The sequence below is a fragment of the Callorhinus ursinus genome, unplaced genomic scaffold (assembly GCF_003265705.2).
Source record: "Callorhinus ursinus isolate GAN/ISIS: 27379988/994484 unplaced genomic scaffold, GSC_fseal_2.0 scaffold7, whole genome shotgun sequence".
NCBI classification, from domain to species: domain Eukaryota; kingdom Metazoa; phylum Chordata; class Mammalia; order Carnivora; family Otariidae; genus Callorhinus; species Callorhinus ursinus.
Window position 1 is genome coordinate 13504327 of NW_027397069.1, and position 24937 is coordinate 13529263.

Genomic DNA, 24937 nt, shown 5'->3' on the forward strand with positions numbered 1-24937 from the left:
GAAGGCAAGAAAAGAGGAATAAAGAATAAAGAACATGGGGCACCTGGGGGCTCAGTTGGTTAAGTGTCTGAATCTTGATTTCAGCTCTGGTCATGATCTCAGGGTGGTGACATCGAGCCCCATGTCGGGCTTCCTGCTCAGTGAGGAGTCTGCTTGAGATTCTCTCCATCTCCCTCTGGCCCTTCCCCTGCTTGTGAGCAGTGCTCTCTCTCTTTCTCTCTCTCTAAGTAAATAAGTCTTTAAAAAAAAGAATAAAGAACATGGGGTAAAGAGAAAATAAAGAACAAGATGGTAGCTTTAAACTACTTCAGCATAGTATATATCACTGGGATATCTGGCTGGCTCAGCTGGTGGAGCGTGGGGCTCTTGATCTCAGGGTTGTAAGTTCGAGCCCCATGTTGGCTATAGAGATTACTTAAAAAAATAAAATCTTTAAAAAGAAAAAGAACACTATATATCACCATACAAAACTGGGGCATCTGGGCGGCTCAGTCAGCTGAGCATCAGACTCTTGATTTCAACTCATGTCATGATCTCTTGGGTCCTGGGATTGAGCCCCTTGTCAGGCTCCATGCTCAGTGGGGAGTCTGCTTGAGATTCTCTCTCTCTCCCACTCCCCCTCTGCCTCTCCTCCAACTCATACGTGCAAGTATGCACTCTCACTCTCTCTGTATCTAAAATAAATAAACCTTAAAAAAATGGACTAAACAACCCAATTGAAGAATGAAAAAGTAATTAATTATCACTTAATAAATAGTGTTGGGTAGCTTAAAAAAAAGCTAACTGGTCAAATTATTTATAAGCCAACAATAGTTATATTAATGCAACCTCAAAAGAATTGCTTGAATAATGGAAAACTATATAAATCAAACTGTTACAAAAAACAGAAAATATTTTTTTAGGTCAGGGTACCATAAATCTAACATAATTTTAAACAACAAATGTGTATATTTAAACAATAAATTTTGGGGCACCTAGCTGGCTCAGTCAGAAAGGCATGCGAATCTTGATCTTGGTGTTGTGAGTTTGAGCCCCACATAGGGTGTAGAGATTACTAAAATAAATAAGTAAATAAACAAACTTTAAGTAACTATTTTTTATAAGATATACCACTAAAGAAACTAAGCCTAAAGATTTATTTATTTATTTTTAGAAGGCGAGAGAGACAGAGCATGAGTGGGAGGGGCAGAGGGAGAGGGAGAAAAAATTCCAAGTAGACTCCCCACTGAGCACGGAGCCCAACCCAGAGCTTGATCTCACAACCCTGAGATCATGACCTGAGCCGAACTCAAGAATCAGAGGCTTAATCGACTGCGCCACCCAGGCGCCCTATAAAATAAACTACGCCAATATAATTTTAAAAGACTATGAGTTATTTATATATAAAAATGTATTTTAAATTATTACACATAGAACTGTGTTTATCTCCATTTACATCGGTGAAACAACTGATGCATTTTACAATTTCTATTTTTCACCTACTAGAGCAATTATATTTATAGAAATTGGTGTGGGGTTTTTTTGTTGTTGTTCCATAGCTTTATTTTAATAGTTTTAAATTGGTTTAAATTTATAGATAATACTTTCTGTTATAGATATTCTCATGGGAATTGCCCAAGGTAAATAAAGAAAACTCAAGAAAACCTACCATGGATACAATACAATACAATATAAAAACTAACTCAGAAGCTGTTGATTTTTTTAACTTTATGAGTTGCACAAAATAGTGGTCAATGATTTTGTCATTGATTTGGATGGCTTGACTGGAAATTCATTTTTTCCTTATCTATTTTTTATTTTACAATAAACTTTCATTTTTTTCTAATTAATGAGGAAGTCCCAAGTCAAAAACTCTTCAGCAAATTACATTTCATCTCTATCTGGATAATCACTATATCTACTATACATCATAATGAAAAATTATGCATATGAAATGGCAAAAAAAGGTTATTTAAAAATTGAGTATTAGCTCTCATGAGAATTTTGACTAAAGGAGATTTAACTATGTTTTTATTAGGAAAACAGGATTTTAAAAAAAGCTTTTCATCTAAAGTTTAAAATAACAGTGCATATATGTATGTTAATTTATATGTATACACAGACAAACACACACATATTTTCTGAGATACAGAGAGCTAAGCATACTCATCAACCCCTGGCATACTATCATAACTTATTACTTAAGATAGAATTTTTTTACAAATACTGATTCTTATATATTTAAGATAAGTAATTTCCCAAATCCTTTCCTTGAAAAATACCTATTGATTTTTATAATTTGTTTTTAATTTATAAAAATGGTATTGCACTATTCTCATTCTGCTTAATACTTTTTTCTCTTTAATCATGATATTTTTTGATGCACGAAAATATATTCTTTCCTTCTGACTCTTAATGTTCCAAAGTAACATATTTTATTTTTCCATTTTTCTTGTTATGGACACATAACTTGCCTCTGACTCTCAGCCACCACAGATACTCAAGAATTCTCCTTATGAATATGAGCAAGAGTTTTTTGGAATACATCCAAAGAAAGCAGCTAAGTGCATAGACTATAAGAATTTTACAAGGTATAGCATGCTTCTTGCTAGAATGGCTCTACCAGTGAACCACATGACTGTACACATAGAAAATCCGATCCCATCAACAGACCAACCATTAGAATGGAGTTCAGAAAAGTAACCAGATATAGTATTATAAACATATCTTTGTCTCAATCTGTCTATTCAATATTCATCCCATTTGCTTGGCTGGTCTGTGCACACGGAGGTGGGCTTGGAGAATGTTTGGATTATCATAACCTGAGTCAGAGGGTGACTCCAATTATATCCTCCTATGTATGTGCTATCTGCTTGAGCAAATCAAAACATGTACTGCCACCTGCTTATCTAGCTAACCATTTGGCAATGTTTTTATCTCTTTACCAATTAGTAAGGATAATTAGGAATATTTCACTTTCAACTGGTAAGAATTTCTTCACTGTTAGACCTCAGGGCAATTCACCCATTCCATGACAGACAGGAGCCTTGATCATGTGGACATCCTATAGGACACCATGCTGATAATAAAATATTGATCACATCATCCTAGTTGCCTTAGTAGACATGTGCATGACTCTGGTGGGGAAAAATATTGATATTTCAAGGCTTGAGAATTCAGCAGGGTTTCTAAATGTCCAGTAGTCTGGATCGTATTGGGATATTCTAATGTAAAAGGCCAAATTTCTGCCTTAAGATGACCTAGCACTCAGGAAGAGGCACAATACTATTTGGGTCCCTTTGCACATTAGAGAAAACATGATACATACTTGAGTGTGTTGCTACAACCCTTTTATAAAGTAGCCCCAAGGAGCTTTTGCATGAGAAAGAAGTCTGTAGGTTGGCTTCTTGCAAACTGTTCTGATATTCAGTCCAGATGACCCAGCTCATCCACTCAATGGCGCCTGAAGTACCAGTGGCAAATGAAGATGCTCTACAGAGATTCTGGAAAGTCCCGTTAGAAGAATAACAGTATAGACATCAAGGATTTTGGACTAAAAGCATTCCCGCTTTTGCTAAACACTGTTTTTGTTTGGTTGGTTGGTTAGTTCATTGGTCGGTTGTTTTGCAACTGGGATCTGATAGAAACTACACACTTGACCATGAGCTAGCAAGTGACACTGCAACCTGAGATACCCATGATCTGACTATCTGATCCTCCACGCTATGAGATCAGGCCTATATAGAAGCAATATATCATCAAGTGGAAATGATCTATTGAAAATCAGGCTCAAGTGGGTAGAAAAAGCACAAGTTAAGATGCACAGAAAGTAGCTCATAGTCACTCAGCACCTACTCTGCTACATTCCCCCAGCTATTTCATTTGAAATGTATGACCTCATGTGGAATTATCAGGGATGAAAGATAAATAAAATTCAGGCCTAGTATATGGACATTGAAAGCTAAATAAAATTCAGGAGATGTTTATGTATAGGTCTGTACAACATATAAGTATTAAGCCAAAGTATACTGCCCTAGCAATTAAGTTCCATTTAGGAGTGGCAATAAAAATATGTAGAAATAAATTGCATAAGCGGGCTCATGTGTAATACCTTTGGTTGTTCACTCTGTGTGTTGTGACTTTGGTCTATGATGGACCTACTCTTATTCTTGGGCAATGGCTAAATGGTGGCTGGCTGATTAGGGACAGAGAAATACATGAGTTTGCAAGATTGGTGACAAGGACGTTTATTCAGTGGATGGACAGATACTTATAAAACTAGCTATTCATATGAGCCTCTCATTACTCCTGAGACATTTCACTTGTATTGGGTTTTGTTTTGTCTTTCCAACAACTGAATTGCTCTGGTGGTGAAACAGACATGACCTTTAAGAACTTAAGATCTTCCTTAGCTAGATTTTATTATAAGAACCACTCTACACTATACCCTAGCCACTATATGCTATACGCTAGCCTAACTCATTAATTTCTCAAATACAAGAAAAGACTGCTGATCACTATAGATGTTTGGGGAAAAAAAAACAGCTACTTTGCATGCAAACAAAGTGCTAATTCTTTTGAGCTGCGGCAAACAGCCAGCAATAGCCCAGATCTTTATTCCAAATTATAGTCCATCTGAGAAGAGAATGAGGCAATTAGGACCACTGTCCCAAAAGGAAAGACAGATTCTACATTAGAGAGAGTAAAGCTATGTAACATACTGAGTTTGCCATAAGGTATTATTAGAAATAACTACTTGAATTAATAAATGAATATAGAATTCTGAATTTCAGTTCAATTCAAAAACACCCACCGAGAATCTAGTATTTGCCCGAACATACACTGGTCAATAGAATGCAAAAGTAAATAAAATAATAGTTTCCTTCATTTTTAAGAGTTTTTCAGTTTGACTGTCAATTATCAAGCGAAGAGATTATTAATGAATGCTCTAATTTAACATGTGAAACAATGACGGGAATAGAGGTAGAAACGTGAATTATAGAAGCAAGCTACTCAATGCTTACCATTTTGAATCAATAGATAGCCATTTTCAGCATTCCAGATAAAACGTATAGAAACTTCTTCTTACCCAACCATTTTCTAACAGATGCTTAGCATATGGTAATACTGATTTCATCATTTATGTGAATACTCTGTGTTCATTGTCCAATATAGTAGGTATATATAGAATTAAGACTAAAATTAATTAAAATTAAAAATTCAATCCTCAGTCACATTAGCCATATTTCAAACTAATTTTTTTATTTTATCGTGGTAAGATCTACCCTCTTAAAATTTGAAGGGTACAATACAGTGTTGTTGGTCACAGGGAGAAGGAAATGGGGAGGTATTAATTAATGGGCATAAAGTTTCAGTGAAGCAAGATGAGTAAGTCCTAGAGATCTGCTGTACACTAGCCATATTTTAAGTGCTCAGTGACTACATGTGCCTATTGCCTGCCATGTTGTATTATAGCAAGCGTCCCTTATCACAGAAAGTTTTATTGGTCTCACAAGTTGCACTCATATTCCTAATTAATTGAATAGGAGCAACCGCTGAATTTTAAAAGTAATTAATGGTGATCTTTTTTTCTTCAATAGTGTATTCCATTCTACATAATTGAATACATTCTATTCTGTTGAAAATTAATGGCTTACTTTCTCTTCTCTTTCTGGTTGTAAAACAAATGTCTTACTTTCTTCTGTTGGCAAGTGTCTCTTCATCGTTTCTGGGAGAGATCTTCATCCCATGCTTCTCTTTGCTTCCATCAAAAGAACAACGGGGGCTTTGTGTAGGTGTTCTGATTAGACGGCCACAAATCTTATTGACCTTTCAAAAAGAAAATATTAAAAGGCAGTTAGAAACCATCCTCCATCCTACCTGAGAATGTAATGTTTGTAATGTAATGTCCAAAACAATGGCATGTTCCTACTTATACCTCAGTAGTAACTTTTAAGACATAAAATGTTAAAAGAAAAAAGACATAAAATGTTTGTCAATTTTCGAGTGGGGGAATTAAATTATCTGTATAAAATGGCAGCCATGATAAATTGATGCTATACATATTGATATACTTTGCCTGAGTACATGTATAAAATACATGAAGAAAATATATATGCAGAATGAGTCAGAGAACGATATTAATAAACTTGTTTGCTTATATAAATAAGACTACTTAACCAAAGTAGATATTATTTATGTTTTATATTCAATTGATGACAATCACATAATTGTACTGATATTTAAATGAAATAATTTGCTATTAAATATGCAGTCTGTTTCTAAGTGAGTTCTAAGAGTGGTTTTCTTCTTAAGATCCTTTCCTAGAAATAATAATGATTTTGTTTATGTAAACATCTTATTTTGTAATAGTTCTATATCTTCTTCCTGTATTTTGAGAATGTTAGTAAATTTGTTTTTTAAATAATTATCCAAATGAAAAATTCATTAAAAAACTCATCTAGCAAACATCTTTGTATAATTTACATAGTTATCATTGAAAAATTAAGTAATGAATTGGACATTTTATCATGTAAAGCAATAAAAAAAGACTCACATGATACCTTATACACTTAAAGAGGTAGAGTAGTATAATCGCAAATATATAAAAGCATTGCCTAGGAATCAGGAGATTTTGGTTCTTGTCCAAATTTTTTTCCATCTTAATCACTGAGATCTTGAAGACAGTAGCAGAACTTCTTTGAATTTGACTCCTTTAGATGTAAGATGAAGACGTTAGAGCAAATTATTCCAAAGTTCCCTTAAAATTATCAATTTCTTTGATTTTCCATGCAATGGGCATTAAAGGAATTATACACTAATTTGTTTCTTGAAACTGTATTTATTTTGCTTCTAATATTTGCAAAGAACATGTATTAAAGTTTAGAAGAGATAAAAGATGGGAAACCGAATTTTCTCCTAAAAGAGCTGACAATTTCAGAAGAAAGAAAAAATAATTCTCAAACATCAAAATGCAAGATGTGTGTATGTGAAAAGAGAGGGACTAACAGTGTTGCAGACACTTGAAGGAGGGTGAAGAGTGACACCAGGAAATACCATCGTGGGAAAGACCACTCCACTGGCATGAAGCTTGGAGTATGGGTCGGGCCTGAATATGCTGAGATGTGATTTCAAGTCAGCCAAATTATAAATACACAAATATTTACTGCACCCCATTCTTCTCGATGTTAGAGATACAAACATGAATCAGGTGTGGCCCTTGCACACAATTAAGATAAAAGACCGTAAAATGGTAATTATAATAGAACAAGACACCAGCTCCCACAGAAATAGCTAGAAGTAACACTGAAACATTTAGAAAATGGACAGCTTCACTTTGCTTGGGGTGTTCAGGGAAAAGCTTCAGGAGGTCGTGTCTAAAGAACAAGGTAAAGCATAACCTAAGAGTCTGTCAGGTGGACAAAGCAGGGAAAATTTTTAGGAGAGCGTAGAAAAGCAAAGAGATGTGCAACTTAATATGTTGACATAGAACACAAAGTGAATAATGAAAGAAAATGGTAGAGCAAGAGGTGAGACGTAAAAATGCCATGATTTGACCTAAAAACCAAGCCAAAGAACTTGCTCCGGCAAATGGAGAGCAGGAAAAGCTTCCAAGCAGGAAAATGGTAGCTTAAGATTCCCACAAGAGAGAAATCACCATGACAGCAAAGAAGGTCCTTTAGTAGAACAGTGGATCAAAACTGGAGCCCAAAGTCATGGCAGAGGAAGAAAGAGGCAGGTCTAAGAGGCATGCTGGAGAGCAAGACAGTAGCATGGAGATTGATTAGATGTATCATGTTGTTATGACAAAAAATAGCGATGAAAGGCAGAGGAAAAATCCTCAAGGAGGTAGATGCAAGAAAATAATGAGGCTAACACAGAAAAGAGGTAAAAAAATAAAAAAACGTAGTTTGCCTTGAAAGACAGGATTATAGAGGGAAATAGTAAAAGGAAATTATGTTTGAAGGCTGGGCTAGAGATAAATGTTGGAGCATTTTCAATGCCAGGCTCAGTTTTATTTATTAGACAAAAGCTTCTGATGACTTTCTAATGGAAAAGTTAAAATACTAAAGGTGATATTTAGTCAATGAATCCGGAGGCACTGTCCAAGTTGGGCTGGGGAGGCAGACCTGGTAGAGACAGGTAAATTGTTAAGAGAGTCCTGCAGTAGTCCTGAGGGGCGGAAATGATTTTGAACGTTAGTGGTGACAGCGACCATAAAGAGAAAGATTCATGAATTACAGACACAAGAGAAGTACAATCAACAAGGCCACATCCAGAACACTGACACCACCAAAAGGTAGGGAGATGTCAAGTAACAAAACTGTCTGTCATTCATGGCCAGTGGGAACGAAGAATGGTACAGACAGTTTGGAAGACAGTTTGGTGGCTTCTCACAAAAATAAAATTATCCAAAGGAATTGAAAACTTATGTCCACACAAAAACCTGCGCATGGTTGTTCACAGCAGTTTCATTCAGAATTGCTAAAACGTGGAAGCAACCAAGAGGTCCTTCAGTAGGTGAATGGGCAAAACTGTGGTACCTTTTTTATTCAGCACTAAATTATCATTATTTATTACTATTCAGCACTAAAAAGAATATTATTCAGATCTAAAAAGAAATGAGGGGCGCCTGGGTGGCTCAGTCAATTAAGCATCGGACTTGGTTTCGGCTCAGGTCATTATCTCAGGGTTGTGGGATCAAGCCCCACATTGGGCTCCACACTCAGCGGGGAGTCTGCTTGAGATTCTCTCTTCCTCTCCCTCTGCCCCTTCCCCCTCTTTCTCAAATAAGTAAATAAATAAATCTTTAAAAAAAGAGAAAGACATGAGCTATTAGGCCATGCAAAGACGTGGAGGAAACTTAATTGCCTTTTACTAAGTAAAATAAGCCAATTTGAAAAGGCTACAAGCTGTATGATTCCAACTTTATGACATTCTAGAAAAGGCAAAACTATGGAGGCAGTGGTTGTCAGAGATCAGAGGGAATTTGGGAAAGGGGGGCAGAGTACAGAGGATGCTTGGGGCGGTAGAACTACTGTGTACGATACCATAATGGCAGATATATGTCATTATAAATTTGTCCAAACCTCTGGAATATACAACAACATGAGTGAATCCCGATGTAAGCTATAGACTCTGGCAGATAATGATGTGGCAGCTGAGGTTCATCAGTTCCAACAAATGTCTGACTCTGATAGGGGATGTCGAGAACAGGGTAGGCTAAGCATGAGTGAGGACAGGGGATATATGGGGAATCTTGTCTTCTGTTCAGTTTCAATTTGAACCTGAAGCTGCTCTAAAAATTAAAGTCTATTAAAAAAAATCAATAGGGCTTATAGCAAATGACTGAAATTTGAGAAGTTAAAGAAGTGTAAGGCCAAGGTGTTAAAAGGCTCAAAGCAAATTTCCACAAAGCTGAAAAATAGTGATAGTGGAGTGTTAAGTAATTACTAGTTCAAAGAGCTAAAATATCTTTAAATGGAAAAAAGTATCCTCATTGTCAACAACTCCTAGTAACAAAAACCAAGGGAAGACGATATAAGTTGGTAGGAGAAATATTGACTAAGATTGTTTAGTGATACTGAAGAATATTTTAAATGAAGGAGCACAGTAAGAGAGAAACAGACTGCTAACATGATCCAATGGGACTAGCCACAGAGCTCTAGACAAGTCTTGAAACTTCTAGGAGTCTTAGCTTTCTCGTCCTTGAAAATTGAGAAATGTCAAACCCTACGTTAAGGGACACCTTATTTCATCCTGACCCTCCCAGGTTGGACCTAAGACCGTATCTGCCCTTGAACATATTTCCTAGACAGGCAGATGGAAAGCTGAAAATACCAGCCTCACAAGATCTTTATTCCCATTATCATCTTTGTAATGTTGTGGTGTTTTTTTTTTTTGGGGGGGCTTATTTTATGATTCTACTAATTTTTTTTAGTTTTTTTCTAAATTTTTGATACATAATTCACATAACATTATAATTCACATAACATTATACATATTAGTTTCACGTATACAACATAATGATTCAATATTTGTAAAAATTGATCACCAGAGTAAGTCCAGGTTTGTTTTTTTTTTGTTTTTTTTTTTTACAGATAGAAAAGAAAATGTACAAGCCATAGACTTAGAAGTCATCTTTGATGGTATCCAAAGGTACAGGCATATATAGCAAATTCCAACAAATAGAAATAAATTTCAAAGCCCTTTGATTTGTCGACTTGCTATCCTGAGAGCTCGACTTCACACCTTATGGAAAGGGATTGGAAAGGGATCTGTCAGCCTTAGCCTGTCACCTTAGCTCCCTGGGGCTGAGCCGATTTGGGTGGCCCATTTCAACACCTTCTTGCTAGTGAAAAGTCCTTCACACTTACTTTGACTGTTTTTCGTCTTCAGCTTACACAGCCATCTCCTCCTGATTCTCTCCTCCCTGCTCTCTACCATTCGCCCCTGCAATCAGTCTGAAGTGTCTCAGGAAAAAAAAAAAAAAAGTTTTCCTGCTTAGTGCTGACCTACTTTTGCTTTTAAGCTCCTCCTCTGGCTTCCCCATGGATCTTCAAGTTCCCATCTCACCTTGAAATGCCTCTTTTAGTCGCTCCTAAGCCATGTCATTTCTCCCACTGGGAGCGAGTACTTCTTTCAGCAACTCCTTGTCACCAGCCGACCCTCCCATTCTCACTGCAATCTTAGCCCTAATGCAAAAGCACAACTTTCTCCTAGAGCCTCCCTCTCTGATCACTCAGTCTTACTCAAATCATCATATCATCAAAACTTGGGGTTAAGAATCTCTCAAAGTTTTTTTATTTATTTTTAAGATTTTATTTATTTGAGAAAGTTGAGCTAGAGAGAGAGAGAGAATGAGCTGGGGGAGGAGCAGAGGGAGAGGGACAAGCAGACCCCCCCCCTGCTGAGCAAGGAGCCCGATGCTACACGGGGCTCGATCCCAGGACCCAGGGATCATGACCTGAGCCCGGACCCAGGGATCATGACCTGAGCAGAAGGCAGACACTTAACCGACTGAACCACCCAGGCGCCCAGAAAAGTTTTTTTAAAGAACAACTTAGATTGTTCATTTTCATTTGATTCCCATAAGCAGAGCCTCCATGTCTTTTGCAATGATCTTTTGAAATGTTATAATAATAATAATTACTATTATTATTGAAGAGAAAAATGTTTAGAAGATTACCAATTGAAAAGCAATGAATGTGGAGGTACTGTGAGTGCTTACTAAGCAATCCGGTTCAGAGGATGAAGCAGAGATGGATGCTCCATCACTGTAAGAGGCAAAAAAAAGAAGGAGAATTAAAGCTGTTAGCAGTTTTGAATCTGTTAATCAGGGTGAAAAAAGATCCAATTACCAATGTGTAGAAGTGAGAAGGCAGAATAAGTGTATTGTTTTGGTTTATCTGTTCCTTAGAGCAGGAGATAAATTCTCATTTAAAACTCTGAATTGGAGGTAATTCTAAAAGGTAGTTCTAAATGATGGATTGGAGAGTAAAAGAAAGTTAATGAGTAGAATCACCTGTGTAGGGCCAAGCGTTAAAACCATGAAAATGGTGAAATGACAAAATGGATATAGAATGCCAAGAAGGTCAGAAAGAAAATCATTTTGCAGGAGGAAAACAACCCTGAAAATACACCAGGAAACAAAGAGGAGGAGAGGGAAGGGAGACTGGAAAGGTGGAAGATGAGAAGGAAGAGATAAAGGGAGGAGAGGAAGCAGGAGAGGGAAGGCAGGAGGAAGGACTCCACTACTCAGAGAGCTGGCAGTCATTGAGAAGGCAGCCGGCCTTAATCTAGAGGTGAGAAAACTGAAGCCCAAAGCGGGAATGTAACTGTGCTAAGGCTACTCTAGTTAGTGGAGGAGTCTTCCTGCTGCTATTGAATAAACAGTCCCTTCTTTATACCAACTAGCGGTCTTGTTATTCACATCTTCTTAGCCACTGTGAGGAATTCATATTCTGTAAGACCTGGTTCCTAGGGGTCCTATGTGAATAATATAATTGGGATTGAAGATGATCGACATCTGTGAATAGACCAGAGAGGCTCCTTTTTCCTTTGCATGGGGAAATGGATGAGGGAAACATGGCTGTTATTCCCTTTAAGATTCCAGCAAACTAATGGGGCGGGGGGAGAAAGAAAGAATTGCAAGGATATTAAACAATTTGATTTCTGACCTGATTTTAGGATCACTAAATTTATGAAAAAGAAGTCCTCCCTTGATGCAACCCCCAAGTTCCAACTTTGTGACAGAGTCACATAAGATTCAGTAGCTTCCGGAGCTAAAGACTACGCAGCAAAATAATTTTGGTTTGATCAAATACCTGATTAGCAGAATCAGAAAAGCAAATTTCTGTCAGATTTCATTATAAATATCACAACTGACAATATATTGGATGTTCTTGGATTTATGAATACTCAATATTTTCTCTAAAAAGAGATTTGTTTTCAATATAAAAAGGCTTTTCATATTGCTAGGGATCTGTGGTCGCACTTAAAATCCATGGTTGATATCAAAAGCTTTCTAATCCACATACTTTTTTTAAAGATTTTATTTACTTATTTTACAGAGAGAGTGAAAGAGCACAAGCAGGGGGAGCAGTAGAAGGAGAGGGAGAATCAGGCTCCCCACCGATGCGGGGCTCAATCCCCGGACCCTGGGATCATGACCTAAGCCGAAGGCAGACACTTAACCATCTGAGCCACCCAGGTGCCCTAATCCACATACTTTTAAATTGCCTATTAAAATACCTTAGTGAATAAATGTTATTTTGGCATTGCAAATAACTTTTAAAAGTTATTAAAAATTTCATATCACCTTCTGTGCTTTCCATGTTAGATGCAACTGATCAAGATTGCTTTTAATCATGGTATTATAACTGCATATTGAAGGCCTGTGACGATTAATTGTGTGTGTCACCTTGACTGGCCACAGGGTGCCAAGATTCTACATTACTTCCGGGTGTGTCTGTGACCATATTTCCAGATGAGAATAGCATCTGAGTCAGTGGATTCAGTAAAGAGGACTGCCTTCCCCAATGTGCGTGGGCATCATACCATCTACTGAGGGCCTGGATAGAACAAAAGACAGAGGAAGGAGGAACTCGTCTTTTTCCCTGCCTCATGGAGTAAACGGGGACATGTCATCTCCTCTTCTCCAGCCCTCAGACTGGGATTCACACCATCAGATTGCCTGGTTCTCAGGCTTTCAGACTCAGGCTGAATTAAATGCTCCTGGCTTTCCTTGGTCTCCACACTGCAGACAGCAGATCGTGGGACTTCTCAGCCTCCATGATCACATGTGCAATTCCTCATAATAAATCTCTCCATATATATATTTCTCTGGAGAACTATAAATAATTCAATGCCATAATCAGGCTTGACTAAATAACATATCTTTTAATGACTGCACACACTGTTGTGAACATGATATCATAGTCTTTATCGTTGTTTACATCTGCTTTGATGCCTGTAATGAAATGATTATAATTACAGGCAAGTAATAAAAGGGGGACGCAGACAGGTAAAACCCTTAAAACATAAAAATCTCGTTTAATTTTCCTTAAGTTATCAATGAATTTCCTTCATGTGTCATCGTATTTTGACAAAGGTATATATCTTTTCATCCTATAGACACACATGATAGTGTCCCCTACATCATAACATAATTTGTGAACTCAATCTTTGAATCAGGTAGATTCCACCCAAAGCATGTTCCTGGCATATTCTTCAATATAATGCATTATATACTTCAATGAACATATAAAAACATGCTGAATTAATGTTGATAAATGTTTAAATAATTTTTTTAAAGATTTGATTTATTTATTTGACAGAGAGATAGCGAGAATACAAGCAGTGGGTGCAGCAGGCAGAGGGAGAGGGAGAAGCCAGCTTCCCGCAGAGCAGGGAGCCCGATGCGGGGCTCGATCCCAGGACCCTGAGACCATGACCTGAGCCGAAGGCAGACGCTTAACAGAATGAGTCACTCAGGCGCCCCTACAAATGTCTAAATAAATTTAATTAAATAAATAATTAAACCATAGTAATTAAGCAAGAGTAATACAGTCAAATCATATGATCAGAAATGAATTTCAGGAAAATTGAACTTAAAGGAGTCATTTATAAAATATATCCTATTTTTCTGACAATTTCCATTAGTAAGTCAGATGTTTTCTGATTCAAAGTTACTTTAGGTGAGAAATATCAACATCATGAGAATTGGAATTATGGCATGGTGATAGTATATTATTATAAAAGATTTTGCTAAGTTTGTATTAATGAAAGTGAAAAACCAAGTGATTACAGAATATCATACTCTGTAACTACGGAACAATCACCATCTAAATCATATGCATGCTACTTTGAAGTTCAAGGTATAAATAACTCCAGCAGTCAGCTGTGGAAAAGATATAAAAGTTATAGCCATAATACCACTTTTAAAACACTAGTACATTCTAGCATTGCAACAAGGAATATTTATAGTAAGTTATAAATTATTAAGACTCCATAAAGCAGTACCTTTAAATATAAGTTAGCCATAAGGAGAATTCTAAGTTCGTACAAGGTGCCCAGTTCCTGGGAAAAAGCAAATAAAACAATGTCAGTGCTGAGTAAGGAAGAAAACACCTACTGTCTCCGCTTTGTAAGAGTAAAGGTATGTTGGACGCCTGGGTGGCTCAGTCGTTAAGCGTCTGCCTTCGGCTCAGGTCAGGATCCCAGGGTCCTGGGATCGAGTCCCGCATCGGGCTCCCCGCTCAGCGGGAGGCTGCTTCTCCCTCTGCCTCTCTCTCTCTCTGTCTCTCATGAATAAATAAATAAAATCTTTAAAAAAAAAAAAAAGAGTAAGGATATGTTTACTCTATAGCGAGCAAAGAGTGAACAAGGCCCTTCTCCCAAAGAATGTTTGGCCTTGAGTGGTTGACTTCTCCTGCCTTTCCTTCTAATTTTCCAGAAGTTGCTTCCCTATACAGATTTCAGTAGATATTATAAAGGTCGCCCCCCTGATTCATTTTACATTTAAGATTAAAAGAGAAGAAGAAGGAAGATGAAGGGGGGAAGAGGCAGACAGAGTGAAGCAGAATAACATTTCTAAGATCTTGTAAGTGGAATCTTGTATTTATTTGAATTCAATTAGCCAACATAAAGTACACCATTAGTTTCTGATGTAGTGCTCGATGATTCATTAGTTGCGTATAACGCCCGGTGATCATCCCATCATGTGCCCTCTTTAATGTCCATCCCCCAGTTACCCCACCTCACACCCCTCCCTTCTGCAACCCCCAGTTTGTTATAAGTGGCATCTTAATTCCGCGTTGCTATTTTAGAACACCTGTAAATTAAACCACCAGAGGGAGCATCTGCATTTCCATCTGATTCATAATCACTCACACATACCGACTGCGTCCATTTAAAATCATTTAGCTCAGGACTCTTAGAAAAAAAATCCAACTTTGGCCAAAGTGACAAATATTTAGTTATGTGAAATCTGCATAAAAAGCCCACCCTCTGTGTAAAACCACCAGAATGATGCTGAAGTGCCAACGTGATCAAATAAAAGGAAAACCAAGCCAGAATTGTGGACTAATTCTTCCCAACTGAGCTGTCTTGGAGTCAGGAACAGGGGGAGACTGAAAACTGACCACGACAACCAAGCATTTCCCCTCTTTACCCTCCCTCTTTTCCTCCCTCCCTTTCTTCTTTCTTTCCTTCTTTTTCTCATTGCTCCTCTTCCTCCCTTTTAGTTTCCCCCCTTCCTTCCATTCTCTCTTCCTTTTTTCACTCCTTCCTATCTTTCCTGCTCCTTTCCACTTATAGAAACACATTAGTTTAGAAAGTTCCCAGGACTGGAAGTCAAAGTTACGCACTTCATTTTTTTAAGATTTTATTTATTTAACTGAGAAAGAGAGAGCATGAGCAGGGGGCGGGGCAGAGAGAGAAGCAGGCTCCCCACTGAGCAGGAAGCCCCGCACAGGACTCGATCCCAGGACCCTGAGATCATAACCTGAGGGCAAGGCAGAAGCTCAACCGACTGAGCCAACCAGGTGCCCCAAACTTATGGCTTTAGTCCTTGTTTAGCTACAGATTACAGTACTGATCAATAAACTGAGCACCTATTTATTGGTAGGGCATTGTTTTAAGAAACGAGAATAGACTCCAAAAGATGATGAACCTTCTTTCAAAATGCTTACATTCTAGCAGGAGAAACTGAAAATAGAACATCAAATATATTACCTTTATGCCTTAATGAATGTTATTCAGCCAAAGATGGATTAAGTGACAGACTGAAGCATAATACACTGGAGAGAGGATGGAGAGTTGAATGGATAAAAAAGACATGGTATATAAACACAGAATATTACTCAGCATAAAAAGAGTGAAATCTCACCATTTCAATGACATGGAGAGAACTACAGAGAATTATGCTAAGTGAAATAAGAGAGTCGGAGGAAGAGAAATACCATATGATCTCACTCATATGTGGAATTTAAGACAAAACAAATGAGCAAAGCGGAAAAAAGAGAGAGTCAAACCAAGAAACAGACTCTTAACTATAGAGAGCAGACTGATGGTTACCAGGGGGAAGGCGGATGGGGGAATGGATTAAATAGGCAATGCAGATTAAGGAGTGCACTTGTGATGAGCACGGGCTGTTGTATGGAAAGGCTGAACCACTGTATTGCACACCTGAAACTAATATCACACTGTATGTTAACCAACTGGAATCGAAATAAAAAACTTCAAAAAAAATTTTTTTTTAAATGGGGAAGTGATAGACTGATGAGTTGGAGAGAGGATGAGACTGTTTCAAGGAGGTGGCCGAGAAAGTCTTCTTTTAAAGTAGCATTCGCGGGGCGCCTGGGTGGCTCAGTTGGTTAAGCGACTGCCTTCGGCTCAGGTCATGATCCTGGAGTCCCTGGATCGAGTCCCACATCGGGCTCCCTGCTCAGCGGGCAGTCTGCTTCTCCCTCTGACCCTCCCCCCCTCATGTGCTCTCTCTCTCTCATTCTCTCTGTCTCAAATAAATAAATAAAATCTTTAAAAAAAAAAAAAATAAAGTAGCATTCGCATTATGTTCTGAAGGAAGTACAGAGGCAGCCATTGGAAGATCATAGGGAAGTGCTTCATATGTAGAGAGAACAGGAATAAAAACAGCCCTGGGAAGAAGAAAAGAAGGCCACTGCCACTGGGCGGGGGAGATGGGGGGCGTGTCTGGTGTCTGAGGTAGTAAATCAGCCAGATTATGTGGCTTCATTTACGTTCCGCCAAAGTGAGTTTGTCTGCAGTCACTGCAGGGTTTTGAGTAGAGCAATGACACGAGCTGTTTCACGTTTTAAAAATATCATACTGTCTATTGTTTGGGCAAGTCATAAGAAAGTGATAGACAGGAAGGAAATAATGAATCCAGATATGAAGTTGTCTGTGTGGTTCAGGGAGAAGGGGAGGCTGGCTTTGCCAAGACTGGCCTAGGAGGACCGAGATCTAGCTGGAGGACACATATTTTGAAGGTGAGAACAGAGGACCTGAGGATGGATTAAATACCACAAGTGAAAGGACCAGCAGATCCAAGAATGACTTCTGGTATTTTCTGGCCAAGGCAACTGGGCAAACGGAAGTGTCATGTAAGCTAGAGAAGAATGAGTTTGGGGAGAAAAATAAAATTCTCCTTTGGACAGGTTTGGCTTTCTGTAACTATGATTCATCCAAGAGGAACCGTCCAATAAGCTTTTAGTTATTGGAGCTGAAACCTCAAGGGTGAGGTCAGGCAAGGTACATGAATGTGGCTGTCGACGGCATGTGCTTAGGATGCATACAGATGGAAGAGAGCACGGAAGACTGATAACCTGGGGCTCCCCAACATTCACAGGTAGAGACAAAGAGAAGTTGAGAAAGATTCTGAAAAGAAGTTTTCAGAGAAGAGGAAATCCCATGAGAATGGAGCATGGGCTATCTCAAAATACAAATGAAGAGAATGTTTTTTAAAAAGAGGAAATAATACTGGCGCCAGAGTGAATGAGTTGGTTGAGCGTCCAACTCTTGATTTCGGCTCAGGTCATGATCTCAGGGTCCTGGGATAGAGCCCCATGTCATCTGCCTGGGAGTCTCCCACCCCCTCCCTCTGCCCCTGCCTCTGCTCTCACTCTCTCTCATTCACGCACGCTCTCTTTCTAAAATAAATAAATAAATGAAATCTTTCAAAAAAAATAAAAAGAGGAAATGATCGAATGTGTGCACAGTGACTGATAACTCACGTAAAATGAGGATGAAAACTGACCATATATCTTCTGAGAAAAAGATCATTGGTCACTTGTGAAAAGTGTAGTTTCTGTGAAGTGTGGGAGAAAGCATAGTAATTGGGGTACAGGAGGTGAAAGGAAATAAGAAACCAGAGACTGTCAAAAGCTCTAAATTTCCAGTTATAAGTAAGTCATGGGGATGTCAGGTACAGTCGGATGACTGTACCAGGGAGACACGCAGTTTAAACAAAGAGCCTGAATCCAGAATGCCTTTACTTCTGCACTCTGATTGTCCGTGGCTTATTATAATTGTGTTCACATGCACTGGAGATGCTAGATCATGGATTTAGCATCTGTAGATTACGTAAGGAGAGAAATAAGGGCCAAGAAAAAAAATGGTGCAGATATTGCACCATTGATGGGTTTGGGAAAGTAGGGTGATTAGAAGTAAAGTTGGTCTAATGATCTTGGAGAATCAGGTCTTGAATTCCTGATGGTCACTGATGTCAACAGAGAAGCAAAGCATAATGGGATTGATCCAGGCAATCAGAACACCTAGTTAATGACGTGGGAGTATACGGAGTGTTGTGGCAGCTGAGAGCGTCTGGGGAGGCTGGCCACACCACTGGTGGCAGTTGGCAGGATGCTGATTTACCAAAGCAACTGGCAATTTCGGGTTTTAGAAGAAAATGTACAATCAGACTTTAAGCAAGTCATATTATGACATTGGGCAAATGGACACACTTAATGCAGCTAAGCTGATTTTGTAAAAAAAAAAAAAAAAATCTCTAAATGTGAGGTATCTTTCCCTTAACTCTGAAGGATCATTAAGGAAAATAAAAACTGGAACTAAGATTAGAATAGAGTTTGCCAAACCTCTAAATTCTTACCTTGTAGGAGTTTATAATCTAGTTAGGGAGGTAGAATTTCCCATGATGAGACAAATTGATAAATATATAAAGTTAACTTCAGTACAATATAAACAATGTCTCAAGACGGTGTAAGTTATCTGTCAAAAGAATATTATAAGCAATAAGTTGTATAGGAGCCCAGAGAAAAATCACTGGGAACCAGAGGCCCCCAGGGAAGCTTTTAGACAGACCTTGAATCATTGGTGGAGAGAAAAAAAAATGTGAGGAATCCTACCCTGAGGGTACAGGAATGGAGAGATGGGATAGAAGTCTACATGGGATATTAACTTGGTTACACTAAACAAAACGTGATTCAATTACCTTTTGCAATATGGTCTCAGGGAAAAAAAAATTTTTTCCTTATATGATCATTGGACTGTGTGACATTTTAAACCCCTTGAGTTAGATGGCCTGATAGTCTACAAACTACTGGGCTTTGCCCCTAAAGGGAAGAGAGCCAGCCAGCCAGTGCCACCTCCATACTGGGGTGCTGAAAAACCACAGGGAAGGACAGAGAAGCAACTCAAAAATCACGTTTAAGAAGAGGTGACACTGAAAGTCCAAGTCATATCTCTAGAGCTATAAAATCAAAACTTGACTATTTCCTTCATCAAAGGGGTAGTAAGTCATCGAAGTACATATTTTAAATGTAATAATTAGATAAAAATAAGAAAGAAGCCTGAAGCAATAGGACCATATATTCCTTCACTTTTTCAAAGCTGAAAATGTTTGAAGATGCTTTAGAAATGGCATCAGCTAGAGGTTTAAAATGTTCAAATAAAGTCTATTTTGCTTTCATCGGGTCTCCTGTGTTTCACTTCTCCCTCAGCACTGGGATTTCCATCACCCCACAATGGGCTTTCAATCAGCTTTTCCTTGGATAGATGCAGAGCCTCCTTGCTGACTTTTTTTCCAGCATCCTCCCAGATCTAACCCTGCACTCCCTGCTTCCAGATTAATCTTCCTAAAGCACAGTTCCAGTCAGACTCCTTCTCTGATCCAAAACCTTCTGTGTTTCCTCCCATTTCCTACAGAGAACAAACGAAAGCATATCATGTGAATTTACAGTGTGAACCTCAACATTTCCGAGCACCTCACTTTAAACACTATGTGCTTCAGCTGAACAGTATTACTCATAGTCCCCAGGTTACCCTGTACTTTTCCATCTGTACTTTTTCCTTCATTTCAGCTTGTCTAAATATTACCATCTTTCAAGGTTCACTGAAAATATCACCTGTGAAATTAAATCACCCTTGATCTCTCAATTTGAGGTTATTTGCCAACCTGGCAAACATTTGGTTTGTACATCTCAATATTCCTGCAGCGGTTTAGAGTCGAGCACAGGAAATATTTCGTTCTGTTGTTTTTTCTGTTGTTCCTAAGAGCTGTCAGCGCCTCCCTCTGACCCCCAGAACAAAGCTAATACACATCTATGCAAATAAATTAACATGTTTCTTCTCAGCTATCACATTTGTTGGAAATAGTCAAATGACTATTTAAGGGATGATTTAAATACCCCTTTTCACAGAGTACTCAAAGTATAGCATCGTGTCTTCCTGTTTACTACATTGAGATGTTGTAAGCTTTTTGACTTTATTTTTCATAACAACTGACCTGTCACAAACATTCCATGGAACATTCATGCCTCAGAAAATTCCATCATCAGGAAATTGTTAGAAAGGTACTTAAAAGAGGCATTGTTAACTGGGAGTTTCAAACACATTTAATAGACAAATTCTTATTATTCATAATAGTTGAAAAATACAAACAACCCAACTGAAAAAAGTGAATGGATGAAGGTTAAGAATACATAAGTCACACCACACACACACACACACACACAGATATAAATGGCAAAAAAAAATAGAAACCGATCAAACTGAGTATTTACCTGTGAAATTATAAATACAATTTTCATCCACCCAACTAGATGGCATTTCAAAGACTGAGGGTCTCAAATATTGAGAAAGGTATGGGAAAGAAGACGATCTCTTCCATCGCTAGTGTAAGTGTAAACATGTATATCTGCTATTGGCAGGGGTGGTCTGGCTGTTTTTATTAAGTTTGGAAGTGTCTACTCTCTACCGGCCAGCAATTCTACGTAACTATAGCTCACCTAAAGAAACAACTATGCACTGAAGAACAAGGAGGCACGTATAAGGATGCTCAAAGAATCATTTATTTTTAATAATGAAAAATTAGAACTTAAGGTCCATCATTTTATATGACTGCATAATCAGAGTATATTATAATTTGAAATACTATGTAATAGTTAAGAGGAAAATATCCAGACATATCATGAGTAAAAAAAAAAAACTGAAAAATGAGAGTAAAATAGCATTTATGGTATTCAAATTCAAATACCACATATTTCTGGGGCACCTGGGTGGCACAGTCGGTTAAGTGTCTGACTCTTGCTTTCAGCTCAGGTCATGATCTCAGGATCACGAGACTGAGTCCCACTCTGGGCTCCGCACTCAGTGGGGAATCCTGCTTGAGATTCTCTTCCTCTGCCCCTCCCCCACTCATGCATGCTCTCACTCTCTCTCTCTCCCCCCCTAATATAAATAAATCTTAAAATAAAATGCCACATATTTCCATTGTCACATATATTATGCATATAAATGAATTTTAAAGGTCTGGAAGAACACACACCAATTCCTAATGGTGGGTACCTCCAGAGAAGGGAAGGCAAACTGACTGACACCTAATCTTCTATAACATTCTTCTCAATTTTACAAACATATACTCTGATTTTACTAAGTTAGAATTATACTGTATACAACTCTGCAAACTTTTTGTCACTGGAATGTCACCTATTTAGTGAACATACCCTATATCCAAATGTCAGTGGATGTCACTAGCTATATCCAAATGCCAGTTTTATGCTAATTTATGTATGTGTACACAGAGATACATACACATATATACATACTTCTATAATATATCACAAATGGGATCATATCACAATGATGGGTTCTATTTTTTCTTAATGCCATAGGTTTTTCCCTATTATTTCACTTGCTTCTCTAACTCCCATTCTCCTTATCATGGCCACTCACATCTTTCCCTTCCTAGATAATCAAATGCAGCACACCATTATGCAGCCATTTCTATTGTTTCTCCATGTTCATGGGCCGATGTACTTTGCACAGAAATGCATTCACATCTATGTGTGTATATATATATACATATATATATATGTATATATGTATTTATAAACCTAAAGATAACCCCCATAAAAACCACATGCTTTATAAAAATAGGATTATATATGCTTCTCTTCATTTCACTTTCCCCATTCCATAATATCACATGAAAATCCTTTCAGATCAACTGATATAATTCAAATTCATTATCTATGATGCTTGCATAATCCTCCTTGGTGCATCTGTGTTCTAATTTATTCAACATTCCCTCATTGTTAGATATTTGTTTCCAGGGCTATGGTTAAAAGGCTGGTGCACATATGAACATCTTTATACAATGTCTTTGAATACTACTATGGATTTTATTTCAATTCAATACAATCTCAAGAAATTGGACTATCAGTTAACATCATAAAAGAACTCCAGGGTAGTTGAGGATGGAGGGAAATTGCTTGTGGGAGAATAGAATTGAAAGATGTTTGGCAGTCAGACATGTAGAACATAGTCTTGACGGTCATATTAAAGAAACTCATCAAGTCTACCAGTGAAGGGTTTTAAATCCTGAAAAAATGAGGTTACAACTGAGTTTTTCAAATGCTATTCTGGTGACCCTATAGATGGGATGGCAGTGAGGGGGGGGAACTAAGTAAAATTAGATTAATAAGGACACACCTGTGTGCAATCATCCAAGCAAGATAACGGCTGGCGCTATAAACAAGAAATCCAGACACATTTGAAGTAAAATTAGGATGTGAAATCAATAGGAATCAGGACTGGAAATTGGTTGGGGCTAAGAAGATGTCAAAGATGTTTCTGAGGTATCTAGGTGGACGTACTGAGCCAGAGGATACCAAAGAGTCATCAGCTTTGGACGACAAGATAAGTTCATTTCTGGATTTGTGGGTTGTGAACAGTTTTTGAGACATTCTGAGAAAAAGTGCAAGTAGAAAACTGTATATATAGATCTGGTGCTCAGAGATTGTCTTGGACATGTATCAATAAGGTGGTATTTAATCTGAGAAATCAATTTCTAGCAGGCTGATGTGACAAGGGTCCCCCAAAGTAACTCTAGGAAAGCATTTTTATTTTCTCAGAAATCTGAACTCATCACTGGTAGAGAAGGTGAGATTAAAGGAAGGGATAAAAGACATTGCTATTACCTACACTCATTTTTATACTAGGATCTGTGGAAAATATGACAAGAGGGAAAGCTGAGAAGAAGATATAGGTACTACCACCACCGGGGCCACTTCTGGTTATCAAGGTGTTAAAGGATGGAATGCTCCCTTCCTTATTTCAAGTTTCATAAATGTAAAACTACTTTCAGTTATTTTACTTCAAAAATGTCTTTTACTTGTAGATTAAAATAAATGCCTGTGTTTTATTTACTTGCATTTTTCCAGCTCTGAATCTTAATTAAATCTCTTCTTTTCACCGATTTTAACATTCCCAAGATGGCAGTTTAGTAAAGTTGAAAAAAGGAGTGTCCTTTGCTATCTCTGAACAGGGAAAGACTTGTTCTGTATAAAATACATTAGGAGGGGTACCTGGGTGGCTCATTCGGTTAAGCATCTGACTCTTGATTTCGGCTTAGGGTCATGATCTCAGGGTTGTGAGATTGAGCCCCACAACAGGCTCTATGCTCAGAGTCTGCATGAGATTTTTCTCCCCCTCCCTATCCCTCCACCTCTGCTCCTCCCCCCGCCCTAGGCCCTGCTCTCTCTCTCTCTCTCTCTGAAATAAATAAAATCTTAAAAAAATACAGTAGTGAATTGTGTAAGACTGATGAATCACAGACCTGTACCTCTGAAACAAATAATGTGTTATATGTTTAAAAAAAAAGAAGAAGATAGCAGGAGGGGAAGAATGAAGGGGGGGGAAATCGGAGGGGGAGACGAACCATGAGAGACTATGGACTCTGAGAAACAAACTGAGGGTCCTAGAGGGGAGGGGGTGGGTATTAAAGAGGGCACGTACTGAATGGAGGCCTGGGTGTTATACGCAAGCAATGAATCATGGAACGCTACATCAAAAACTAATGATGTAATGTACGGTTATTAACATAACATAATAAAATAAAATTTTAAAAATACATTAGGAAATACATGCTATCTCTTTGTTCTAAAGCTTGTCACCTGATGCCCAGTGTGAGGAAAAACCAGCAGCAAAGTGGGGTGAAAGGATTCTATGTATTATCTTCTGGGCTGGGAATCAGAAGTGGGACTTTGTATATCCCACCGTAGAAATAAGTGTGGAAATAAGGATCATCTATCAAGGACACTGATGACTGTGATGTGCATTTTAATAGATTATATTGTTCATTGATCAACAAGTGATGAAAATATCACATTCTAATCAGTGTTACATATTACGAATTTATAATGCATTTATGAAGTGTCTCTATCTTCATCCAAGTTAGTGAGGGAACAGCAATCTGTCCACAAATAATATATATTATTAAATGGGTAGTTTTACATTGCTTTTGGTGTATGATCTGATCTAGAGAATTCATCCTAATGGTTCCTGTGAATATTATAATTCCATAGCTAAGAAATTGAATAAAAATGGTTAGTGTGAAGTTAGAAGAGTAACCAACAGACAAAGCTATTTGTCTCAGACATGTTTACTCTCATCTCTCTATGGGCACAGACCACTTTTA

General features: G+C 38.0%; 1 protein-coding gene across 7 annotated transcripts in view; it reads right to left on the bottom strand.

The window, feature by feature from the left end:
• Positions 1-24937, bottom strand: part of GPC5 (glypican 5) — a 1333521-nt gene that overhangs the window by 1025076 nt on the left and 283508 nt on the right. For all 7 annotated transcript variants that reach the window (XR_012378755.1, XR_012378753.1, XR_012378754.1 and 4 more), the window contains exon 4: positions 5675-5808. Coding sequence is in view for 4 of the 7 variants with exons in the window: in XM_073894400.1 (XP_073750501.1) it covers positions 5675-5808 (134 nt within the window). In the remaining 3 variants the exon portion in view is untranslated. The remainder of the gene's footprint in view (positions 1-5674; positions 5809-24937) is intronic.